The sequence below is a fragment of the Coffea arabica genome, chromosome 3e, assembly GCF_036785885.1.
Source record: "Coffea arabica cultivar ET-39 chromosome 3e, Coffea Arabica ET-39 HiFi, whole genome shotgun sequence".
NCBI lineage: Eukaryota > Viridiplantae > Streptophyta > Magnoliopsida > Gentianales > Rubiaceae > Coffea > Coffea arabica.
In genome coordinates, this window is record NC_092315.1 from 44,093,109 (window position 1) to 44,113,360 (window position 20,252).

At 33.8% G+C, this 20,252-nt stretch overlaps 1 protein-coding gene and 1 long non-coding RNA gene across 3 annotated transcripts; one reads left to right on the forward strand and one right to left on the reverse strand.

Moving 5' to 3' along the window:
• The first annotated feature begins 9,280 nt into the window (after positions 1–9,280).
• LOC140038288 (uncharacterized) lies at positions 9,281–11,248 on the forward strand. 2 transcript variants are annotated; one of them, XR_011842121.1, is made up of 4 exons: positions 9,281–9,590; positions 9,865–10,652; positions 10,783–10,842; positions 10,946–11,248. It is a non-coding gene; the product is annotated as an uncharacterized lncRNA (long non-coding RNA). The 2 variants fall into 2 exon arrangements; XR_011842120.1 differs by having other exon boundaries at positions 9,865–10,842.
• Positions 11,249–12,558: 1,310 nt separating this feature from the next.
• LOC113736889 (probable aspartic proteinase GIP2) lies at positions 12,559–14,108 on the reverse strand. Its single transcript, XM_027264088.2, has one exon. The coding sequence runs from the start codon at positions 13,994–13,996 to the stop codon at positions 12,680–12,682; it is 1,317 nt and encodes a 438-aa protein (XP_027119889.1). The 5' UTR covers positions 13,997–14,108; the 3' UTR covers positions 12,559–12,679.
• Positions 14,109–20,252: the final 6,144 nt, after the last annotated feature.

Here is a 20,252-nt window from a genome sequence, read left to right on the forward strand (position 1 = left end):
ATCAAACCTTTCTAACTTGATAATGTTGGATGCTAATTCTTTTAATGTACCAGCGATTGCAAAAGAACAAATTTAAGCCTACAAATTGTTGAGGATATTACAAAAGAAATGGCTAAATATTGCAAAGTATAAGATACAAAAAATGGGTTCAAATCATGATTCAAAATCACTTTCCTTTGGCCTTTATTTGTGCAGTATTGTGTGCAATAGAAATTGGACAAATATCCTTTAGGTTAATTTGAAGTTTGCTTATCTTTCAACTCTTGTATAAAGTAAGACAAACCTACTTGAACAATGGTGTATTTTACAAAGGATTCAAGTAAGTAGGAAAGTAATTTTCTGCAGCAAACCATCCTCTTACTTGTTCTTATATAGATGAGATTGTTATAAACTAAGGGGGTGCTTGGTTGGAGGGTATAGGAATCAAGAATTGGAATGAACCCCAAAATTGTTGCTTGGCTAATGGGTATAGGTTTTGAAATCTTGGAATGATTCATGAAAAATCAGCCACTCTCAATACCCAAGTAGATTGGAGGGTTTTGATGAATCCCACATTTGATTCCCAAATCTTAAAAAAAAAAATTATTTTTGGGATTTTTTTTAAATATATACTGTCTCTGTTTCTATATATTAATATTTATTTATTTATATATATAATATTCTTTATTTCAATTTTATTTTATAATATGTATATTAATATATATTTAATATACATATATAAATATATATAAATATAAATATTATAAAAAAATTGAAATATATATTTATATATTTATATAAATATATATATTTATTTCAATTGATATAATATATCTAATATACATAATTGAAATATACATATTAATATTACTATAATTTAGATATATTATATACATAATTGAAATATACATATTAATATATATTACTATACATATTATAAAACAAAATTGAAATAAATATATTTATAAATTTATATAAATAAATTTATTTATTTATTTATATAAATATATTTATATTTATATTTATAAATATATTTTAAACAGATAATTAATATTTATATATGAATATATATATGGTGGATGAGTATGTGGGATAAGCATTTGAACGAGGAAGAAGAAAGATATGAAAAGAAAAAAGAAATTAAAGGTAAAAAATTGATTATTAAATTTGATACCCATTCCTTACCAATATTTACCAAGCACCCCCATTTGTAATCATACCTTTGTCCAAAACCCATACTAAGTTTTTTTGTATGATTCCAATTACAATTCCAATTCCTAAGCTTGAACCAAGCGCCCCCTAAGAGTTGTAACTGTTGTCCAAAGATTTGATGTCTATTCCTTGATTTTACTAACACAAGTGGTCGGAAGTTTTACACAAGTTTTAGACACCATTTGGAGGGGTATAAATCGCCAAAATATGAAAAGGTGTCAAAATAGAAAAATTGACCATTACTAAGGATCCGCCCATAGATCCAACTAGATGGAATTTCACAACTCTCTTAACAGAATCCGGTCCACGAATCCAGTTCAATTACAATTGAATTCGTGGCAGGATTATGGATCCATAGAGGGATCAACAAGGATCCGTCCACAGATCCTTTATAAACTTTGGAAATTTCTAACACTATGTACTTAGAATTTGTATGTATTCTAGTTTATATAAGTTTGACCATTGTGCAAGTGTGGTTAAATATAGAGTTTTATGCTTAAAATTTGTTGCAGTTATTTTTTAAGCATGTTTTCAAACCAATAGTGAAATTGGTAAACTGAATTTAGATAATAAATCAAACTGTAAGTCCGTTAATATGATGGAAAAGTGTTGTGGAAAAGTCACATTGTTTGATTGAATTGTTTTGCAATGTTTTTGTTGAACATTTGCTGAAATAATGGTAATTTATATACGCAAAATAGACTGAATGGGTTGCTCATTATTGTAAGTTGATGCAGACTTTTTATCCTCTGCTCGTCCACAAAAAAGTTGCACTATAAACGGTAATATTGGCCATTACAACCAAATTTATGAGGCTTATTTATTCTTGACTTTTCTACTTTGTTTATTCCATTTTTGAGTAAAATATTTTTGGCATAATTTTTTGTAATAACTCTAAGGATAACTTCAGAATAATGTTTATTGTCAGAATTTTCTTTTAATAATTTAAGTCATTTATCTTGACAAGGGTTGATTTTGTAACCATAAACTTAAAGTAGGGACGTCAGTGTAATCCTTAGAATTGGAGGGCTACTAAGTGAAATTTGTAGAAACAGTAGGAGAGTTTTAAGCTTTTTGAAATCATGCCAAGATAAAAGGACGCTTTTTTTCCAATGCCGCACGTACTTTACCTCACAATAGGCCTGTCAACGGGTCGGGTCCGGGTCGAAATTCATTATTTTGGAACCGAACCCCGCATACCATATTGACCCGGATTCGACCCGTTTACCCGACGGGTCTTCTACTCTATGTTCCGGATCCGACGGGTCTCAGATCTGAGTTGGGTCTACCCGAAAAAATCTATCAAAAGTTACAATTTCTAATAAAAATGAGAAAAAAATATATTTGTAAACTAATTTCAAACTAATACAAAAAAAAAAATCAAATAAGAAAAGAAATCAAATTAACTTTACTCAAATACATCACCCTAATCAAATTATATTGATAAATATATATATTTTTAAATTATTAATCCATTTATATCCGGATCAGGGTCTAATACGGGTCGGAATACTATATTCCGTACCCGACCCCTTTTTTTGTTTGACAAAATGGATCCGGATCCTGGTCCAGATAACGGAATTAAATTCCTCCCCGTACCCGCAAAAATTTGGGCTAATTACTCAGAATATGGTTGAAAAGAAGAAAACACGGACATCTATTGCTCTGACATTGGTCTGGTGCAAATCTATGGGTACCAGGCCGTGTCAGCCCCATTCAAAAGTCAGTCAAATTTTTTTTTCAGCTCTGACATCTGACACAGCCCGGTAGTGGAAATTTTTTTTTTTTTTTTTTTATAAAGTTGTCGGCTGCTTGACTGACGCGTCCGGCAGCCGACAACTTCTGCAAAAAGCTGGCTGCTGGGCTGAGAGAGCCCGACAGCTAGTCCAATTTTTTTTAAAAAAAAGTGTTAGTCAAACATTCCTACTCTAATCAAGGCAGAGTGATAGGGGTTAAAGAAGAATGCATTTAAGTAGAAGCAGAAGCAATAGGTTACGTCTACGGTGGAAAGTTCATTTTTCTGTGCATAATAAGTAGAAGCAATGCAAGGAGGCCAACTGTAATATGTGGAGACGCACAAAGAAGTATATTGGGGCACTGGAGAAAGCGAATTATGCATGGATAAAAAATGTTATATATTTTAAAATCGTAATAAAAGCCCTCTTAAAAATTTATTCATCATCTAATATCCAATACTTATATTTGGTAAATTAAAATAGTTAATTAAATATTCTATTATAATATAAGTAACTATATGTCATTGAGTCGATTGAATAATAATTTATTTTTTCTTTTTTTGGCATTTCAACTAATTGTCTATCAAGTTTCAATTGAAATAAAGATTTTATAATTATTTAAATTATTCAATAAAATAATCAATTTAAGATGAACATAAATATAAATACATTAAATTGTATTATTGAAATACTTGATTTCATATGAATGAAAGACAAGAAGAAATGGCAAGAAAATTTTTAAAAATTCATGTGAGTTCTTTAGATTGGTAATCACCTTTATTTGTTATTATAATCATAATACCTTATTATAACCGATTGAAACTCATATCCTAATACTATTTACAACTAAAGTTACTATATACTCCAATTAAAATTTTCTTTTTCACTAAATTTTCTTTTATATATGATGTATGTGTTATCATTTGTTGATAATTAATATAACGAAAAGATGCTATTTAGGCTAATATGTCTTGACAATGTGGATTACTTTTAAGGATTTTAATGAGAATTAGACCACATTTTTTATGGATTCAATCTAATTCACATTTTATGTCATTTGAAATATAATTATTTAAAACATAAGGGACCAAAAAATACGAAGTAAAACTTTTGACTAATTCTGACTTGTTTTGACCGTTATATATTATAGTTTTGTATTAGTTGTCCTAAATTTGGCTAAAACAAAAAATTTGCTATCATAATTATTTTGGTCAAAATATCACAGATTAGTTTAACTGATAGACCAAACGTTGGGGGGACCAAAATTGCACATGTTCCTTTATTTTAATCATATTTGATATCCCAACCCTTTCTTTTATATTTACACCTCAATTATTTGAAATATGAAACTCAATTAAAAAATAAAATCTACCACAATATTTGACATGTACAAAATTCACTAAATAATGTTGAAAATTTCACCCATTTTCCAATACAACAATTTCACCCTTTTTTTTATTAAAAACTTATGTTGCATGACGTACTAAATCCGACAGTCTTTTAAGTTAATTAAATGACGTTTCAAAATTCGAACAGCAAAAATAGATGAAAACATGTTTGTTAAATCAATAATTACTTCTATAAGATGTTAAACTAAACAAAGGCCGTTTTAAACAAAAAATCTCATTCATTTTACAATAAGATGCAGTTCTCAAATTGTTGAAAAATTATTTGTTAAAATTGTTATGTAATTTTTAATGTACAATATAATTTTATAAATATAAATTTATTATGCAATATAAAAACAAAATAGTCTTATACAATGTCTATCATAATTATCCCAAAATGAACTTTCCACCGTAGACGTAACCTATTGCTTCTGCTTCTGCTTAAATGCATTCTTCTTTAACCCCCATTGCTTAAATGCTTCTGCCTTGATTAGAGTCGGAATGTTTGACTGACACTTTTTTTAAAAAAAAAATTGGAGAGAGCCCGGCAGCCAGCTTTTTGCAGAAGTTGTCGGCTACTAGGCCTTGTCAGTCCGGCAGCTGACAACTTTATAAATAAATAAAAAATATTCCGCTGCCAGCCCGGCAGCGATGTCAGAGTCGAAAAAAAAAATTTTGACTGACTTTTGGGTGCCGAGCTGACACTGCCCGGTATCCATAGATTTGCACCAGAATAATGTCAGAGCAATAGATGTCCGAGTTTTCTTTTTTTCAACCATATTATGAGTAATTAGCCAAAAATTCGACGGATCCGATCCGGGTCCGGGTCTAGACTCGGACCGTTGACAGGCCTACCTCACAAGGCACCGCAAGCGTGCAAGGGCCACAACTACTAAGCAGTTTAGAGACACATATTTTTGTATTTTCATTTTGCTGACCAAGACTTTTCAATTTTTGTGAATTTGCCACGTAAAATTGACAAACACTATGTTAATCAAATTGATTGGTATCTATGATATTCATTACGAATATATTTTCATGTCCATGTGAAACATTTTTACTATGGATGGTTGATTTGGATTCGGTGTTCTCTAAGTTGTACTTTGGGATATTTTTAGAATTTAAAATTTTTTTGTATATTTTTATAAATTTGTTAAAGAATTTCTATCATCCACCATCACCAGTAGCTATCCTCCCCTCTTTTAGAATCATTATCATCTCTGATGCCGAAAGATCGTAAAAAGCCCAAGCCGTCATCTTCTTCACATGGCGCAAGGTTCGCTCCTTATATTTCCAACTCAAAGAATCACAAAAATTGCAAGACAGACCAGAGGGATTGCTGTGATGAAAAGGACCGGTGGCAAGAAGCAAGATGTACAATCTGCATGGAGCATCCACACAATGCTGTTTTATTGATTTGTTCATCGCATGAAAGAGGTCGTCGGCCTTACATGCGTAGAACTAGCCGTCGCCTATCAAATTGTCTTGATCGATTCTGTAAGTTGAATTCGGTGAGGCAGTCAAAATCAACAGGTAATGATCAGCAGCCAAACAAGTTCGTTCGTTGTGGAGGAAAGGTCCCTGATGAACCAGATGATCAACTACTCTGCCCTCTTTGTCGGGGGCAGATTAATGGATGGATTGTTGTGGAATCTGCTCGGAGATTTCTGGACTCGTTAGTACGAAGTTGTCCTCTGGAAACCAATGTTTTAAAACCCGGACCGTCAATTGAACCGGTGAGGTGAAAGGGTCGAGGTTCAACCGGTCGGACCGGTTCAACCTCGGTTCAATGAATTTTTTTAAAAATAATTTATATAAATATATATATGCACAAAATAAGACATGCAATGGACTAATTTAAAACTTTATAGGATGAAAAGTTCACTATTTTTGAATAATTTGGATTTTCAAAAATAAATTTTTTAAATTATAAGTTAAAACAAATAAATTTCATCTTAATTTCAATTATATCTACCAAAAAAATCTTAAATCCAACCAAAAAATATCACAATATTTTGAAATTATACAAAATTCACGTCTATGAGAATTTGACATTGTGAACTTAAATTTTAATTTACGTCTTTGAGATTTAAAGATTGTAATTTAAAAAAGGAAGTTTGGAGTTCGAAAGAAGTCAAGAGAATCGAAAATAGAAATGCAAACTTGATAAGAAACAAAAAATGAGATAAAAGTGAGTGGTTGTGGCATTAAATAATTTGGGTTAAAGAAAAATAATTCTTTTTTAACTTTTTCAATTTAATGGATAAAAACAAAATTAAAAGATAGAAGAAAACATCAATATATTAAAACTAAAGAGCTTTGATTAAAAAGGAAGTGACAAAAGAAAAGATGAGAGAGAAAAAGAGAGTTGAAGATTAAAAAGAAAGAGTCATGAGAGGATGGAATTTTGTAAGAAAAATGGAAAAATGAAATATAGATGTTTGTTTTATATAAATAAGTTATCAAATGAAGCAAATAAGATGTGATGGTGCAATGGTTACTACATTGGTCTTCTATTGCAAAAGTCTTGAGTTCGAATCTTGATAGAAGCATTTTGCAAAAAGTAAAAAAAAAAAAAAAAAAAAAAAAAAAAAAAAAAAGGAAAACTCGAAAACCGGTTCAATCCGGTTCGATACGGTTCACACGGTTCACACGGTTTTTACCGGGTTTGACCGGGTTTCTGGCAAAGTCAACACAAGCATAGAACCGGACCGGTGCAATGGCCGGTTCGCGGTTCAACCGGTCGAACCGGCCGGTCCGATCCGGTTTTCAAAACACTGCTGGAAACATGTGACTTCTCAGGGAATTATGTTCAATTAAGGAAACATGCCCGGCTTGAACATCCGATGCTGGCAAGGAGATCCGACGCTGGCAAGGAGCGTTTGTCTGATTGGAATGATTTGGACGACGAAGCTGTTGAGAATGATTCGATTGATCAAGAAGATCTAGATGATGAAATTGAAGAAGGGCAATTCGAGAGATTGTATCCAGGTGATGATTTCTTCAATCATTTCCATTTTGGGGATGAGAACGATACGATTCTGAAGGAACGTTACTTCATTGAGAATTGCGTTTTCAAGTAATAATTCTTGTTTTAGGAATTGATTGATTTAAGTGATTTCACGTGAGTTGTTACATGTATCAAGATTTGAAAAGTGAGATTCTAGGTTAGGAGATTGAGCCACTGTCGAATTAGACGGATGCATTATGTACCGTATGAGTTTAGAAAAGTCATATATTAATGGCAAAATGATAGGAGACAAAATTTAAATTCTTGACCTCCTACCAACAAAACTTAAGTTATTTATAGTCTCTCTCTTTTGTACATGTTCCAATTTAGTAAACGGGCTGCAGATGGACCTTTATCTGGGTTACTCCAATCACACAGCACGGCGATTCAATCATGATGGATACATGCTACGATAAATTAGCCGGGAGATTCTCCGATCAAGCCCAGTGAGTCCTCAGCTTTAATAATGCAATGTAAGTCGGACCAATTCATAGGTGTCCTGGGCAGCCTGTCGAATAGCTATGCTTGTCCCCAACCCAAACCCAAACCCAAACCCAAAAACTTTTTATTAACATAAGATAGTAATTTTTTTTCTTTTTTTTTTCTTTTTTGCTAAGTCCTTGAATACCAGCTCTATCCAAGTTTTGGCTATGCTTCTAATTAAATTATTCACTTTTGATTTCCCTTTCTACTTTTTGCCTGTTTGGTATGTATAATAGTTTGATTTGTGTAAGTTGTACTTTGTCTCTATTTGGTCAAAGGAATGGGGCAACTAAACTAATGAATCTATGTATGTCAATGCAAAAAATGGGCCAAAAAAAATAAAAGAAAAAGAAAGTGGGTGCCAAAATTTGACTTTGACAATATATGGATGGGTGAAAAAGAAAGAAGATTCCAATCGTTTCCCAAAAAAAAAAAAGAAAAAGGAAGAAGATTGCTCAGATTTCTCTTTTTTTTTATATCTCTAACTACATAAAGCGTCGAAGGTCTTGCTACAGTGATTTCGCTGGTTATTTTGTAATTTGGCTGTTCGATTTGTCCTTCTTTGTCCTGTGGTCCAATATGTAGCCGTCAACGTCCTCTGCTCTCAATCTGTGCCCGTGAAGGTGTGAAGCTCCAGTTACAAGTTATAAATCAATTGTCCGGCTTTGTTCTATTAAATCACCCGTGCTCCCTGCTTTGTTCGATTAAATTAAGCCCTCTTCATTATTAAATTAAAGCTGCTCACTTGTTCGATTAAATTAAATGCTCGATACAGACTGATAATTAGTTGTATTAAATTAAAACTACTCAATTATTAAATTAAAGCTATTGTGTTTTTAGATTGAGTAGCATGGCATAAATGTGCTTAATACAAAGTGATAATTAGTTGTGTGTCTTATTAAATTAAATCTAATTAGAGCTTTAGTGTATAAGATTGATCTCTCAATTATTCAATTAAAGCTACTCAATTATGAAATTAAAGCTATTGCATTTTCGGATTGAATACCATAACATAAATGTGCTCGATACAAAGTGATAATTAGTTTTGTGACTTATTAAATTAAAGCTAATTAGAACTTTTGTGTATAAGATTGATAATATTTGTTAGCTATTGTTAGCTTTAAGATTGAATATCATAATATAACGTATATGTGCTCAATACAAAATGATACTTAGTTGTCTACCTTATTAAATCCATTAAATTAAACTCTCTCGATTATTAAATTAAAGCTACTCATCAGATCTTACATGGTTCTTCTTTGTTCCTTTCACATTACGTGGCGCAATTCTCCTTTGAGTGTGTCAAATTTTGCCTGACGTGTTGCATGGTTACAAATTACACAGTCAAATTTTGCCTTACGTGTTGCATGGTGACAGATTACACCTTGCAGATTGCACTGGGTCAAATTTCATCTTACGTGCTTACAGCTTACGCATTACAGCTATATTTGGTTCATTCGGTGATTACAGATATGCTTGCTTCGTTTGGTTCTTTTATCATAGTGGACTTGCAATCATTACGTGGATTTAATGCATGCATGTGCTTGCTTTTACCAAAGCACAGGCTCTTTGTATAGTTAAGCACTCTGTGTGCTATATCTACATTAGCTTTTCCACCGTCAGTTTCTTTGCTTTGACTTTCTCTACGTGCATACCAGCAACTATTATAATGTTTTAGAGATGTTTCTCTTTTGTCCTGCGTCTTTCTGTTAAGCCTCCATCTTGTGCCAGCCTTTGGTGATTTTTGTTTCCAGTTTTCTCGTTCTCGCTCGCTTCAATCAGGTGCTGCCTGTTTTTCTTTACTGTATTTCTCCACTTTTGCGCCTAATATAGCTGTTTATTACGTTGTTCCTTCGGTGAACTTTTTGCTGTTTCACTGTGTTTGTTTATTTTTGTTTCGTATGCTTCAGATTATGCTTTTATCATTTTCTCTTCCCCATCATTTCCATTTCTTTGTTGCAAGTTTTTAGTTTGCATGGACTCTGACTTTTCTTATGTTAGCTACTTCCATGTTATATTTATCTTTTCTGTGATCTTATCGGTTTATTCCATGCAGCTCAGCTCAACCATCCTATTCGAAGCTTATTGTTCAGGTAAAGCAATCTCTCCTTTACTTATTTGTTCCTCATCTGCTTAGTGCTTAGCCTGTTCTACTTCGTTGTGTTTTATTTTCTATGTTTGTTATCGTTTTGCTTATTAAATGGTAATCATCTGTTTCATTCACGCTTGTTTTGTCTCCTCCAAGAAACTTTAGATGATTTATGATTGTGATTGTTGGATGTCATGGATAACAGAATTTTCTTAATTTTGGCTACAATTGCATATGGGTCGGAAACGTAAATTTTCCTCAGAAGATGAATATCGTTTAGAAAAAAGCCGTCGTGATCGCGAAAGATATATTAGAAAATTAGTTCGACATAAAAAGGCAGCTCTTTTGGCTATTGAACCCCAGAGTGCAGAAACGCAGGTTTTACCTATGACCACTGCTCCTCAGACAACTGAGCACAATCTTTTTGATGTTCCTGTTCATCATGATTTGCCAGCTAAACATGCAGTCGGCTGTTTCTGTTTGGATTTGCCTGTGTTTTCACTTCCAGATAACACAGATATTCCATCAACTTCAACTGTGTCCAGCATTGATCCATGTAGTATTCTTCCCTTATTGTTATGTGCTCTTTTTTTGTGTCCTTTTTTCCCCTGACCTATAGCAGGCTTGATCATCTTGTTAATATTTTATTCATATAGTTTGTCCAGCTATAAACGATGATTCGGTTTCACAGAGTTTCTTTAATTCAGCTTCATCACATGTTCATGTACACCAATTTCCTCTTCCTCCTCATTCAGGTAGTAGTGATATCGTTCTTTAAATCATCCACTCACTATCAATATGAAATCAGAGAAACATGCTAGCTCACTCAATCACTTAATTTCTCCATAAAATATTCAGCTTGCATTTCAAACTTTCAATTTTCAGCCTCAAACTCATCCATAAACGAAGGATCTAATATAGCAACATCTTCAAACCTTCGACCGGGTATCTTATCAATTTTCAATCTTGCTCCTATATCCTATTTATACTGGTCAATATACTTTTATTTCTTGCATAACCAGATATTGGCCATGCTGTATACTTTTAGGTAATCATCGCCGTCGAACAAATATACCGCTCATAGAGCAGATACAATCAGAGCCAAGTATATTCCCATTTGTTCCAGATTGTATTCACTGCCATGCTAAACGGTATTACATGGAGCTGCCTCGATTCTGCTGTGCTTCTGGAGAGATTAAATTAGCACCAACCAAAATGCCTGATAGATTAGTACAGCTTTATAAAGCAAACACTCCTGAATCAAAAGAATTCAGACAATGTGTTAGGAGTTATAATAACATGTTTGCTTTCACATCTCTGGGGGTTCATTATGATAAAGATCTCAGCAAGAGGAATGATGGTATTTATACTTTTAGGGTGCAAGGACAGATATACCATTTTATGAACTCATTATTTCCTTCTGATGATGACAAGGCATCAAACTTGCAACTGTATTTTTATGATACAGAACATGAGTTAGCAAATAGAATGGCTATCTCAGGCAAATTCAAAGAGTCTATTGTACAACAGCTGAGGTCTATACTTGATGAAAATCCATATTCTGCTTTTATTCGAAGCTTGACAGAAGTTCAGGACCTAGACAGATATCGGATATTTCTAAAGTCTGACAGTATATGCCGCTCTACTTTTTAACAACATTCATCCCACAACAATCAGCAAGTGAAGCACTATCTCAGCAAGTCATACAGAGCACGCCACACACATTGCTAACAAGACCAACATCTCCCCTAAATAATATGCCAGAGGAGACTGTTTCAGACACAAACATCACCGAAGCATCTGCATCTTCAACCCCAACCACTGACAAAACAATCTCGCCACATCCAAAGCTGCTAGAGACCTCATCCTCCATCAAGCGCAATCTTGAGGCAGATTTCTCTGAAAGCACAAAGCATCAAAAACTAAACTAAATAGTTTACATTCCAGTTGGATGTAAAACAAAAAATTGTACTTTTTGTTTACGAATCATAGCAGCTTTCTACAATTTTGTTCTGTACAAATAACAACTAACTTTTGTATTAAGCTGCAATTCCCAATGATCATGTATATATAAAAAACGCATGGTTTTCTACTTTCCTGTTTATAATCCATCTCTTACCCAAACATCTTCTTTACAAAAAAACCATCAGTTAACACTCACCAACAAGATAATATGGGCACCCCGCGACACCTGCGGGGTCCAACACCTAGTATATATTTATTTGGCTATCTAAAAGTGGTTTTAGCTCTTTCATAATTGGCACATCACGAGATTGGACTTTCTTTTCTTCAGCTCCAACTTTGGGGTAGGCAACAAAATTAGAGATCAATTTGTTTCCTGTGAGGACATTTACTGAGTTTCTCACAATCAACTTAACAAGTTGCCATGAATAAGTAAACCATAATAGATGGTAGATGTACTCTTTTCTTTGATACCATAATTGCAGGGATTTTGCAATTCATGTCATGTCAAACCATCAAAGTCTTTGGGAGAAAGCTAATACAAGATTTAACAGCATGCGTGGTTGTGTATGATTATCATTAACAGTCAAAAGAAGATTAATGTTCTATAGTCGAAAATAAAATCTCTGTATTAACAAAAAGTTTACAACAATCCAAAGACACACTGATCATGAGGCCATAATTCAAACAAAAATAAAATGCCAAATTTAGCAATTCTTATGCAAACAATGATTGATACACACCAAAAAAATTCAAAATAAAAATAACATAAAGCTTAAGAAAGCATCTATTAGGAACCAAATGACTCACTTGACGTAGTTTAGGCTGTGGATGTGAAGTTGAAGTTGGAGCATGTGGTTTGAGCGCCCAAAAGCGTAGAGGTGAAGCCCAGTCTTGAAGTTGCCAAATCAAATTGCAAGAGCAAATCTTCCAACTGATAACCACCAATCACAATTGAGGTTCTGGGATTCAATCCGCCGTCAACAAATGCAAGGCACAGAACATTATCATTCACAGAAACCATGGAGTTTGAACCAGTGATGGTCCAAACCACATTTTGACCCTGAAAAATAAGTTCAATGTATGGAACTGATGCACCAAGTCTTGTGCCAAGAACATTCTCTGAGCTGAAACACACCTCAAAGGGTGCTACACCAGCAACTCTACTGATGTTCCTTGCTGCAGCTTCACTAATAAAGGCATTGGTGACTGCTTTAAAGATGGAAGTCTCCAGTACAGTGTAAGGATTGACAGTGCTGATCTTCGTTCCGCCGTAGCCTTGTCTATCAATGGTCAGCAATGTGTTGTTAAATTTCACAGCCTTGTCGCCCACCCTGATAGATTTAACTCCAATGAAGTACTCGTCCGACGGCTCGCCCTGGCTGGAAACTCCAGCAGTGCTCACTGGATTGATGAAAAGCGGGGTGTATTGCAAAAACCCGGCTGCCTCAACATTTGGAAGAAAATTATAAGGGCCATCACCGAAAAAGACAACACCATCAACCGTGTATGAAGTTGATAGGCAAATTGCAAACTTTTTATGGAAACTGAAGGCAGCAGACAACTGGGATGGCAGTCCAATTCTAGCCCGGCCAAGTCCAGCCATGCCAACTGTACCACTGGCAAGTCCTTTCAACAGAAAAGTAGAGCCACATCCGAAAATGAACTGAGGAACCGTGACGGATCGACCTGGATTCGAGCCATCGGTTGATGCTGCGGTGAGAGAATCCTGAGCTACCTCTCCCCCGGTGGCAGTATGAGTGACGGTGTTGTCAGGGAAAACGACGCAGGTGTTAGTGTTGCACCCTGGCTTAGGCCCATTGGTACAATTTCCACACCCATCATTCCCAGCTAGTGAGCACTGGGCACTGCGGCATCTAACCGGGCGGTACGTAGATGATATGTAATTTTTGTCGCAATCAACCCACAAGAATTGGCCTCCAAGATCAAGAACCAGGTTCAGGGAAACTGAGGGTGTTCTTTGGTTGATTTTGGTCACATATTGCAAAGTGGAAGCATCCTTTCGGACCGGAAGAACTAGAGCAGGTGGGCGAAATGAGCTCTGAGCTGAAACACTTGAAGCCAAAAGCAGCAAGAAAATGGATAAATTGACATATGTAGTGTCGGAAAAAGCCATATTGATTTCGGTAGCTGTTGCTACAGTTGTGAAGGATGAATTCGATGGGTTTTACTTGACAAATGTGGAGAAACGGCTCCTCTATTTATACAAAACCTTGGCGGGCTGGTCCGAGACAAGCCACTGTGGAGGCCAATTGTGGATTTGTCCACCTCGGCACCGTCTTGGAGAGCAGGGGAGCCTGGACTCCTAATCCAATGGGTACCAGGACTTCAATCCCAAAATCCTTATCCAAAGGACCAGGGTTCGAATTTTGGGGAGGCCCCCCTCCAAGCACCACCAGGGAGTCCAGGCTCCCCTGCTCCCCAAGACGGTGTCAAGGTGGACAAATCCACAATTGGTTTCCACAACCACCAATCAGGAATGATGATATAAATCCTTTTTTTTTTTAATGAATTAAGCTAGAGAACTTCTTGCATATTCAATTGTTTACACCCGATAAGAAGGATAGATGGGTTTGGAAAATGCCTTTCTATATTTATAAATATAAAACCTTGGGTGGTCCCAATTATCCTATGGTACAAGGCTGCGTGCCATGGACTGGCCCAGGACAAGCCGCCGATTACGAATGACGATATAAATTTGTTTTTCAATGTAGGGAAAATTTCAGAAACGTTGGGAGAGGTTTTGTCAATTTCACTGGGTTTGTTTGGATTGAAATAATTTCAAATAAAATAATTTACTTCACAAATTTCAATCACCTTTTTATGTTTCCAATTATTTTTCCATCTCACAAACATCACGTCATAAAAAATGCTACAATAATTATTTCAAATAAAGCATCCAAATAAACTTCTATCCGTCATCTTCTCTTGAGGTTTTCGAAACAATCACTCACTTCCCTATCAGTCATGTGAGTCTAATGCTTATCTTATCAATGATTAAATGACTTTATTATGCTCACAACTTAGGAAATATTACGTAATTATACGGAGAGAAATAATTAAGCCACTTGTATTGAATTAACCAAAATTTAGAATATAAAAAATTTGACAATGTTGAATACTAAATTTTATAATGATAAATGTTAACATTCTAGAATTCTTTTTCTATATTTTAGTAGATCTTGTAATTTCTTCCCCCTAAAAACTATTACAATTCCTATCGAGATATTACTATTTTATAATTTTTTTCATAAGAATAACAAGATGAACATGGAATACACAAAAAAGAGGATAAAGTGTTAAGATATGGTACAATTATATTTTATTAAGTTAATGGATAAATTGTGACTACACATAATCTATTCTTTTCTTTCTTTTTGAAATATTTGGTGTTTCTTTTCTTATCTTAGTATATATGATCCAAACAGGATGGCTAGAAATGATTTTCTCTACTTTGATTTACTTGTTTTTCAATTAAAATAATTTGCTTTCTATTAATCCAAGCATTGCTTGAGAGTTGTTATCTTTTTCTTACAAATGATGGAAATTTCTTATTAATTATGTGAAATAATGCACCTTATAAGCGAAAGAACTAATTCAAAAAGTGTAACAAATTTTAGCATATTTTATATTTTTATCATTAATTAGCAAACTATTTTGGTATTTTAGTTTGAAGAGGCCATGCTTTGTCTTGCTCAATACTGAGAGTTTGGGAATTCAACGTGTAAATCTTGATTCTAAATTAATAAAACTTCCTCTCCAATTCTTTGATTTTGCTATTTTATATAGTTCTATGGAAAATAGCCATTGTTAATAAATTATATTATACTCATGCTAGTGCTGCAATTTGCTTACTTTCACTAACACTCTCCAACTTTAGGTCTCATTTGGATTGCAACATTTTAGAGTTTTTGTATAAAAATATACTATAGCGATGTGATGTATGTAAAATAAAAAATAATCAAAAAATTTACAAGGAAAATATTTTCACAAAAAATAGCAATCCAAGCATGCTTTAGTCTTTATTTTCTATTTTAAACCAATATTCCCTTTTGATACATACTAAATCAACCAACTAGTAATAAGTTGAGGGGCACTTTTAGTACGAAATATCTTCTCACTCTTGAAATCATTTTTTTTTTATTGTTGATTTTTTTGAATTGGCTAAATTTTTACAAGAAAACTAGTGTTAAGGGAAGTTAGCATATTTTTAAAAGGGTTAATTCCACTTTGTCCCCCCAAACTTTGGACGATAATCCACTTAAATCCCTGAACTTCAAAATGGGACACTTAAGTCCCTAAACTTATAAATACCTCCCACTTAAGGAAAATTGTTAACAAATCCTGAATGCCGTTGGTGGTCAAAGTGTCCCATTTTATAAGGGTTTAGGGATTTAAGTGTCCCATTTTATAAGTTCAGGGACTTAAGTGGGAGGTATTTATACGTTTAAGGACTTAAGTGTCCCATTTTGAAGTTTAGGGATTTAAGTGGATAATCGTCCAAAGTTTGGGGGGACAAAGTGGAATTAACCCTTTTTAAAACTTCAGACATAAACAGTGAAGCCGTCAGAAACATCCCCTTCAATGAATTAAGCTAGAGGACATCTTGCTATCTCAAATGTTTATAGTTCATGGGAGGGATGTATCATCTACGGAGTACATCTGTTTCAACTTTGACGAGATGTGCAATAATAGTTTCCAATTTTTTTCGATTTTTCTTTATATGATTACAGCCAGTGCCCAATAATGAGATGTGCATATTTAGACCAGCTCAACAACATTATTTATTACTATCAACTGACAAATTGGGGGTCAGTCCTGACAAGTAATAAGGCTAAACTGACATATAGTGGGGATGGAGAAGGTCCAATGCGTCTAGTCATGTCCATTTGGTGTAATTTGTATATAATTTGGTGCAATTTTCATTTTTCACTGAGTTGATGCAACCATCATAAGTCACACGAATGCCAAAGTTTATAGGAATTTTTACTAAATCTTGTAAAAAACTGTGTCAACTGAATGGAAAGGGCCAAACTTCAATTAGCCCACTTCTCGATTGCGTGAGACTTGAACCTTTAAAAATTTTGTAGATTAATAACAGTTTCGAATTATGTATCCAATATAACAAATGAATGGTAGTATGGTGCTAGGTAATTGTAGACAACTGAAATCTAGAATTTGTAATTTTCTTAATGCCCAACTCATCACATAGCATGACGGATTAGAACTTCACAAGTTTCAGTTCAAATTAGTTTGGTCCTCAAATGCAAATAGGTAGAGTATGGTGCAAATATATTTAAGTGGAGTATAAATTGATAAGATTATAATGTAAAAAAAAAATATCATTTTATAATCAATTATTCTGAAATGAACTTGTGAGAACCGTAACCCATGCATGCATGACACCATTTTGCAAATTGCAAGTAGATTTGTCTGCGTGGAACTATTTTTTGTCGGTGGCTTTGACATTGAAAGACATTCAAGGCCAGATCAATCAAGTGCGTGGGACGGAAATTGGACAGGGACGGTCCCTAAAGATTGATGGCCATTATTGGACCGAAAAAAAATATATAAGGTTCAGAATATATTTTGTACATCAATTTTAGCATTATATACGAAGCTCATGTAATTTAATTTTATAATTACAACTTGTTAAAGATGAGTTACATTCTGAATAATTCTAATTAAATGAGATTATATCCTTTTTTTACCTATACGATAGATCTACAATTATTCTATGCTACGAGGAGGGGAGGACCTGAAGAGGTAAAAAAAAATCAAAAGAAATTGAACCACCTATCGGTTCAGACGAATGCGCGACACACACGTCAAGTGACTTGCTACATTTTATGACCAACAGTAGAAGGCAGGGTTGAACCCCGACCTCCCATCCCACCAACTTTGGTGGTGAGCTCAGTGGTTGAGATTATATCGTATTGAATTGGATAAAAACCATCGGAGATGATTTTTCTTATGACTGTCTGGGCCCTTGGTCTGCGTGGGACTGCTTCTTGACCTTTTCTAACCGAAGTTAGAGTTACGACTTTTACAAACCTAAACCCCAGAAGAACCTTCAAAAGCCGGCAACTTTTGGAGCCCTCCAGTAAGCGTGGACTGCTTACTAAAGCAAAATCTGATTCATTCTTTGACTTTCTGGTCAAAAGTTATTTCCCTCGGACGCGTTCCCGAGCTTAGAGGTGGCAAAATGGGCGGGATGGGCGGGATTTGCTTGGGTTTGTGATGGAACCGAGTCATATGGGTTTGGGCCCAACCTTACCCATATGTGTTTTGGGACTAACTTGGGCGGGATCACTTTGGGATGGGTTTAGATTGATCCCGCACAATACCCAAATCTATTTTCTACATATTTTTTTTCCTTTAATTCATTTTTATTTTTTATATAATTTTAATATTTTTGATTTATTAAATTTTTTTTAGTTTTATTAAATAAACATGCAAGTGCTTTATACTCAGGATTCCCATAAAAAATTGGATTAACAAATAAAGGAAAAAATAGATATACAGTCATATTCCAACATATATCAAGATGACCAAGGTACTTAAGGTGTTGAATATTTATTCTCATCATTGTCCAAAGATGACAGGTCTAAATTGACTGAAATGTTGAAAATTCTTGTGGATAATGACTAGGAAAACTACTAGATTATATTCTCTAGTATGACTATAAAAATTGTTAAAGATAATTTTTTAATCTAAGACTCCGTTTGGATTGGCTATTTTTTCAAAAAATAAGTTTTTCAAATACAATGTTACAGTAATATACAATAACTCAAAAAACATCCCATCCATATTAGTATATCAAATATTTCAAAAAAATTTTATAGTAAAAATTTTTCATATACACTGCTATAATAAAATATTTCAAAAATACCCCCCAAAAATAGCTAAACCAAACAGAGCCCTTGTTATTTGAGCCCAATGGGTACCCAAGTATTTCCCAAGTATTCCCATCAATTAATGGGTACAATTGGGATTTGTCCCATTTTAAACCCAATATCAAAATCCAATACCCATCCCGCCCAAAGTCCCCTTGGGCATGGGTAACCCATTGGGACTTGGGACAAATTGCCACCTCTACCCGAGCTTTTTCATATATCTCTTAAATTTGCTTTTCAGTACTCGAGGAGAATATTCAACTGGCTTACTTCGACCGTGTAGCCGTGGGGGAAATAGCGCAACGGATCTTCTGTCTCACATCCTGTGTGTCACTCTCTGTCCCACTTTTTATTATATTGCGATTTCTCATTCATAAACATCATGTTTTAGTTCTTTTTTGTTTCCTTAAGATCCAATAACTATTAATTCAGTAAAAAATAAATACAACAGTTTCAAAAAAATAATATATAATAGAAAATTAAAAAATACAGTAGAAAATTTAGAAAAAAATCTCATTTTTTATGCATTTTGATTTTTTGAGTTTGTTAAATTTTGTGTATTACTGAATTAATAGTTATTGGATCTTAAGGAAATAAAAAAGGAACTAAAACATGATGTTTATGAATGAGAAATCGCAATATAATAAAAAGTGGCACAGAGAGTGGCACAGAATATGGGACAGAAGATCCGTTGCGGGGAAATAGCCGCCCACAACTGCGTTCTCTGTTTCTTATCTGATGAACCCATAAAATTGTAGATTTTTTTAACGGTAAATTGCTCATAGCCCCTTTGTACTTTTTCATGGTATTATATGATTCCTTTAAGATTTAAAATATTCATATAATTCATTTTAATTTTATGTAAAGTAAAATTTTGATAAAAAATTGTCCTTGTAAGATTTATTGTTAGTTGAGATGTCAATTGAGCCTTTATTTAAGTACCAAATTGAATAAGAATTTAGTCGCTTTACATAAAAAGTATAGAAAAATTATATAGATGAATGCAAAATCACGGAGAGGTCAAGTAAATATTTATGTAAATTATAGTGAGGTTAAGTGGATATTATATTTTATCACATAAACTTTTGGAGCACGAATAGATCAATTGTAGTAACCAGAGATACTTTCTGTCTATTTTCTGCTTAACATAAACCACCGAGTGTATGTGGATATTTTAAAATCTTAGCTGAGTAATGTGATATTATACAAAAGCTCATAGGAGTAATTATGGGTAATTTAACCTATTTTTAATCTTAGTAAAGAATCTAAAGATTCAGACCATTTACAGGGTTTGCTTCTTATAAAAAATAACACAAGATTAAAGCGTCATTTTACAAGTTAAATACAAACAAGAGCTTGATAGAAATGTGTCACTAGAAGGCAAAATCCGTCGTCCATTAAAGAACAAAGCAGAATCTGTTTTCCAAGAAATGTACGAATTTCAATCTGGAGAGAAATCATGACATTGTGGTAAAG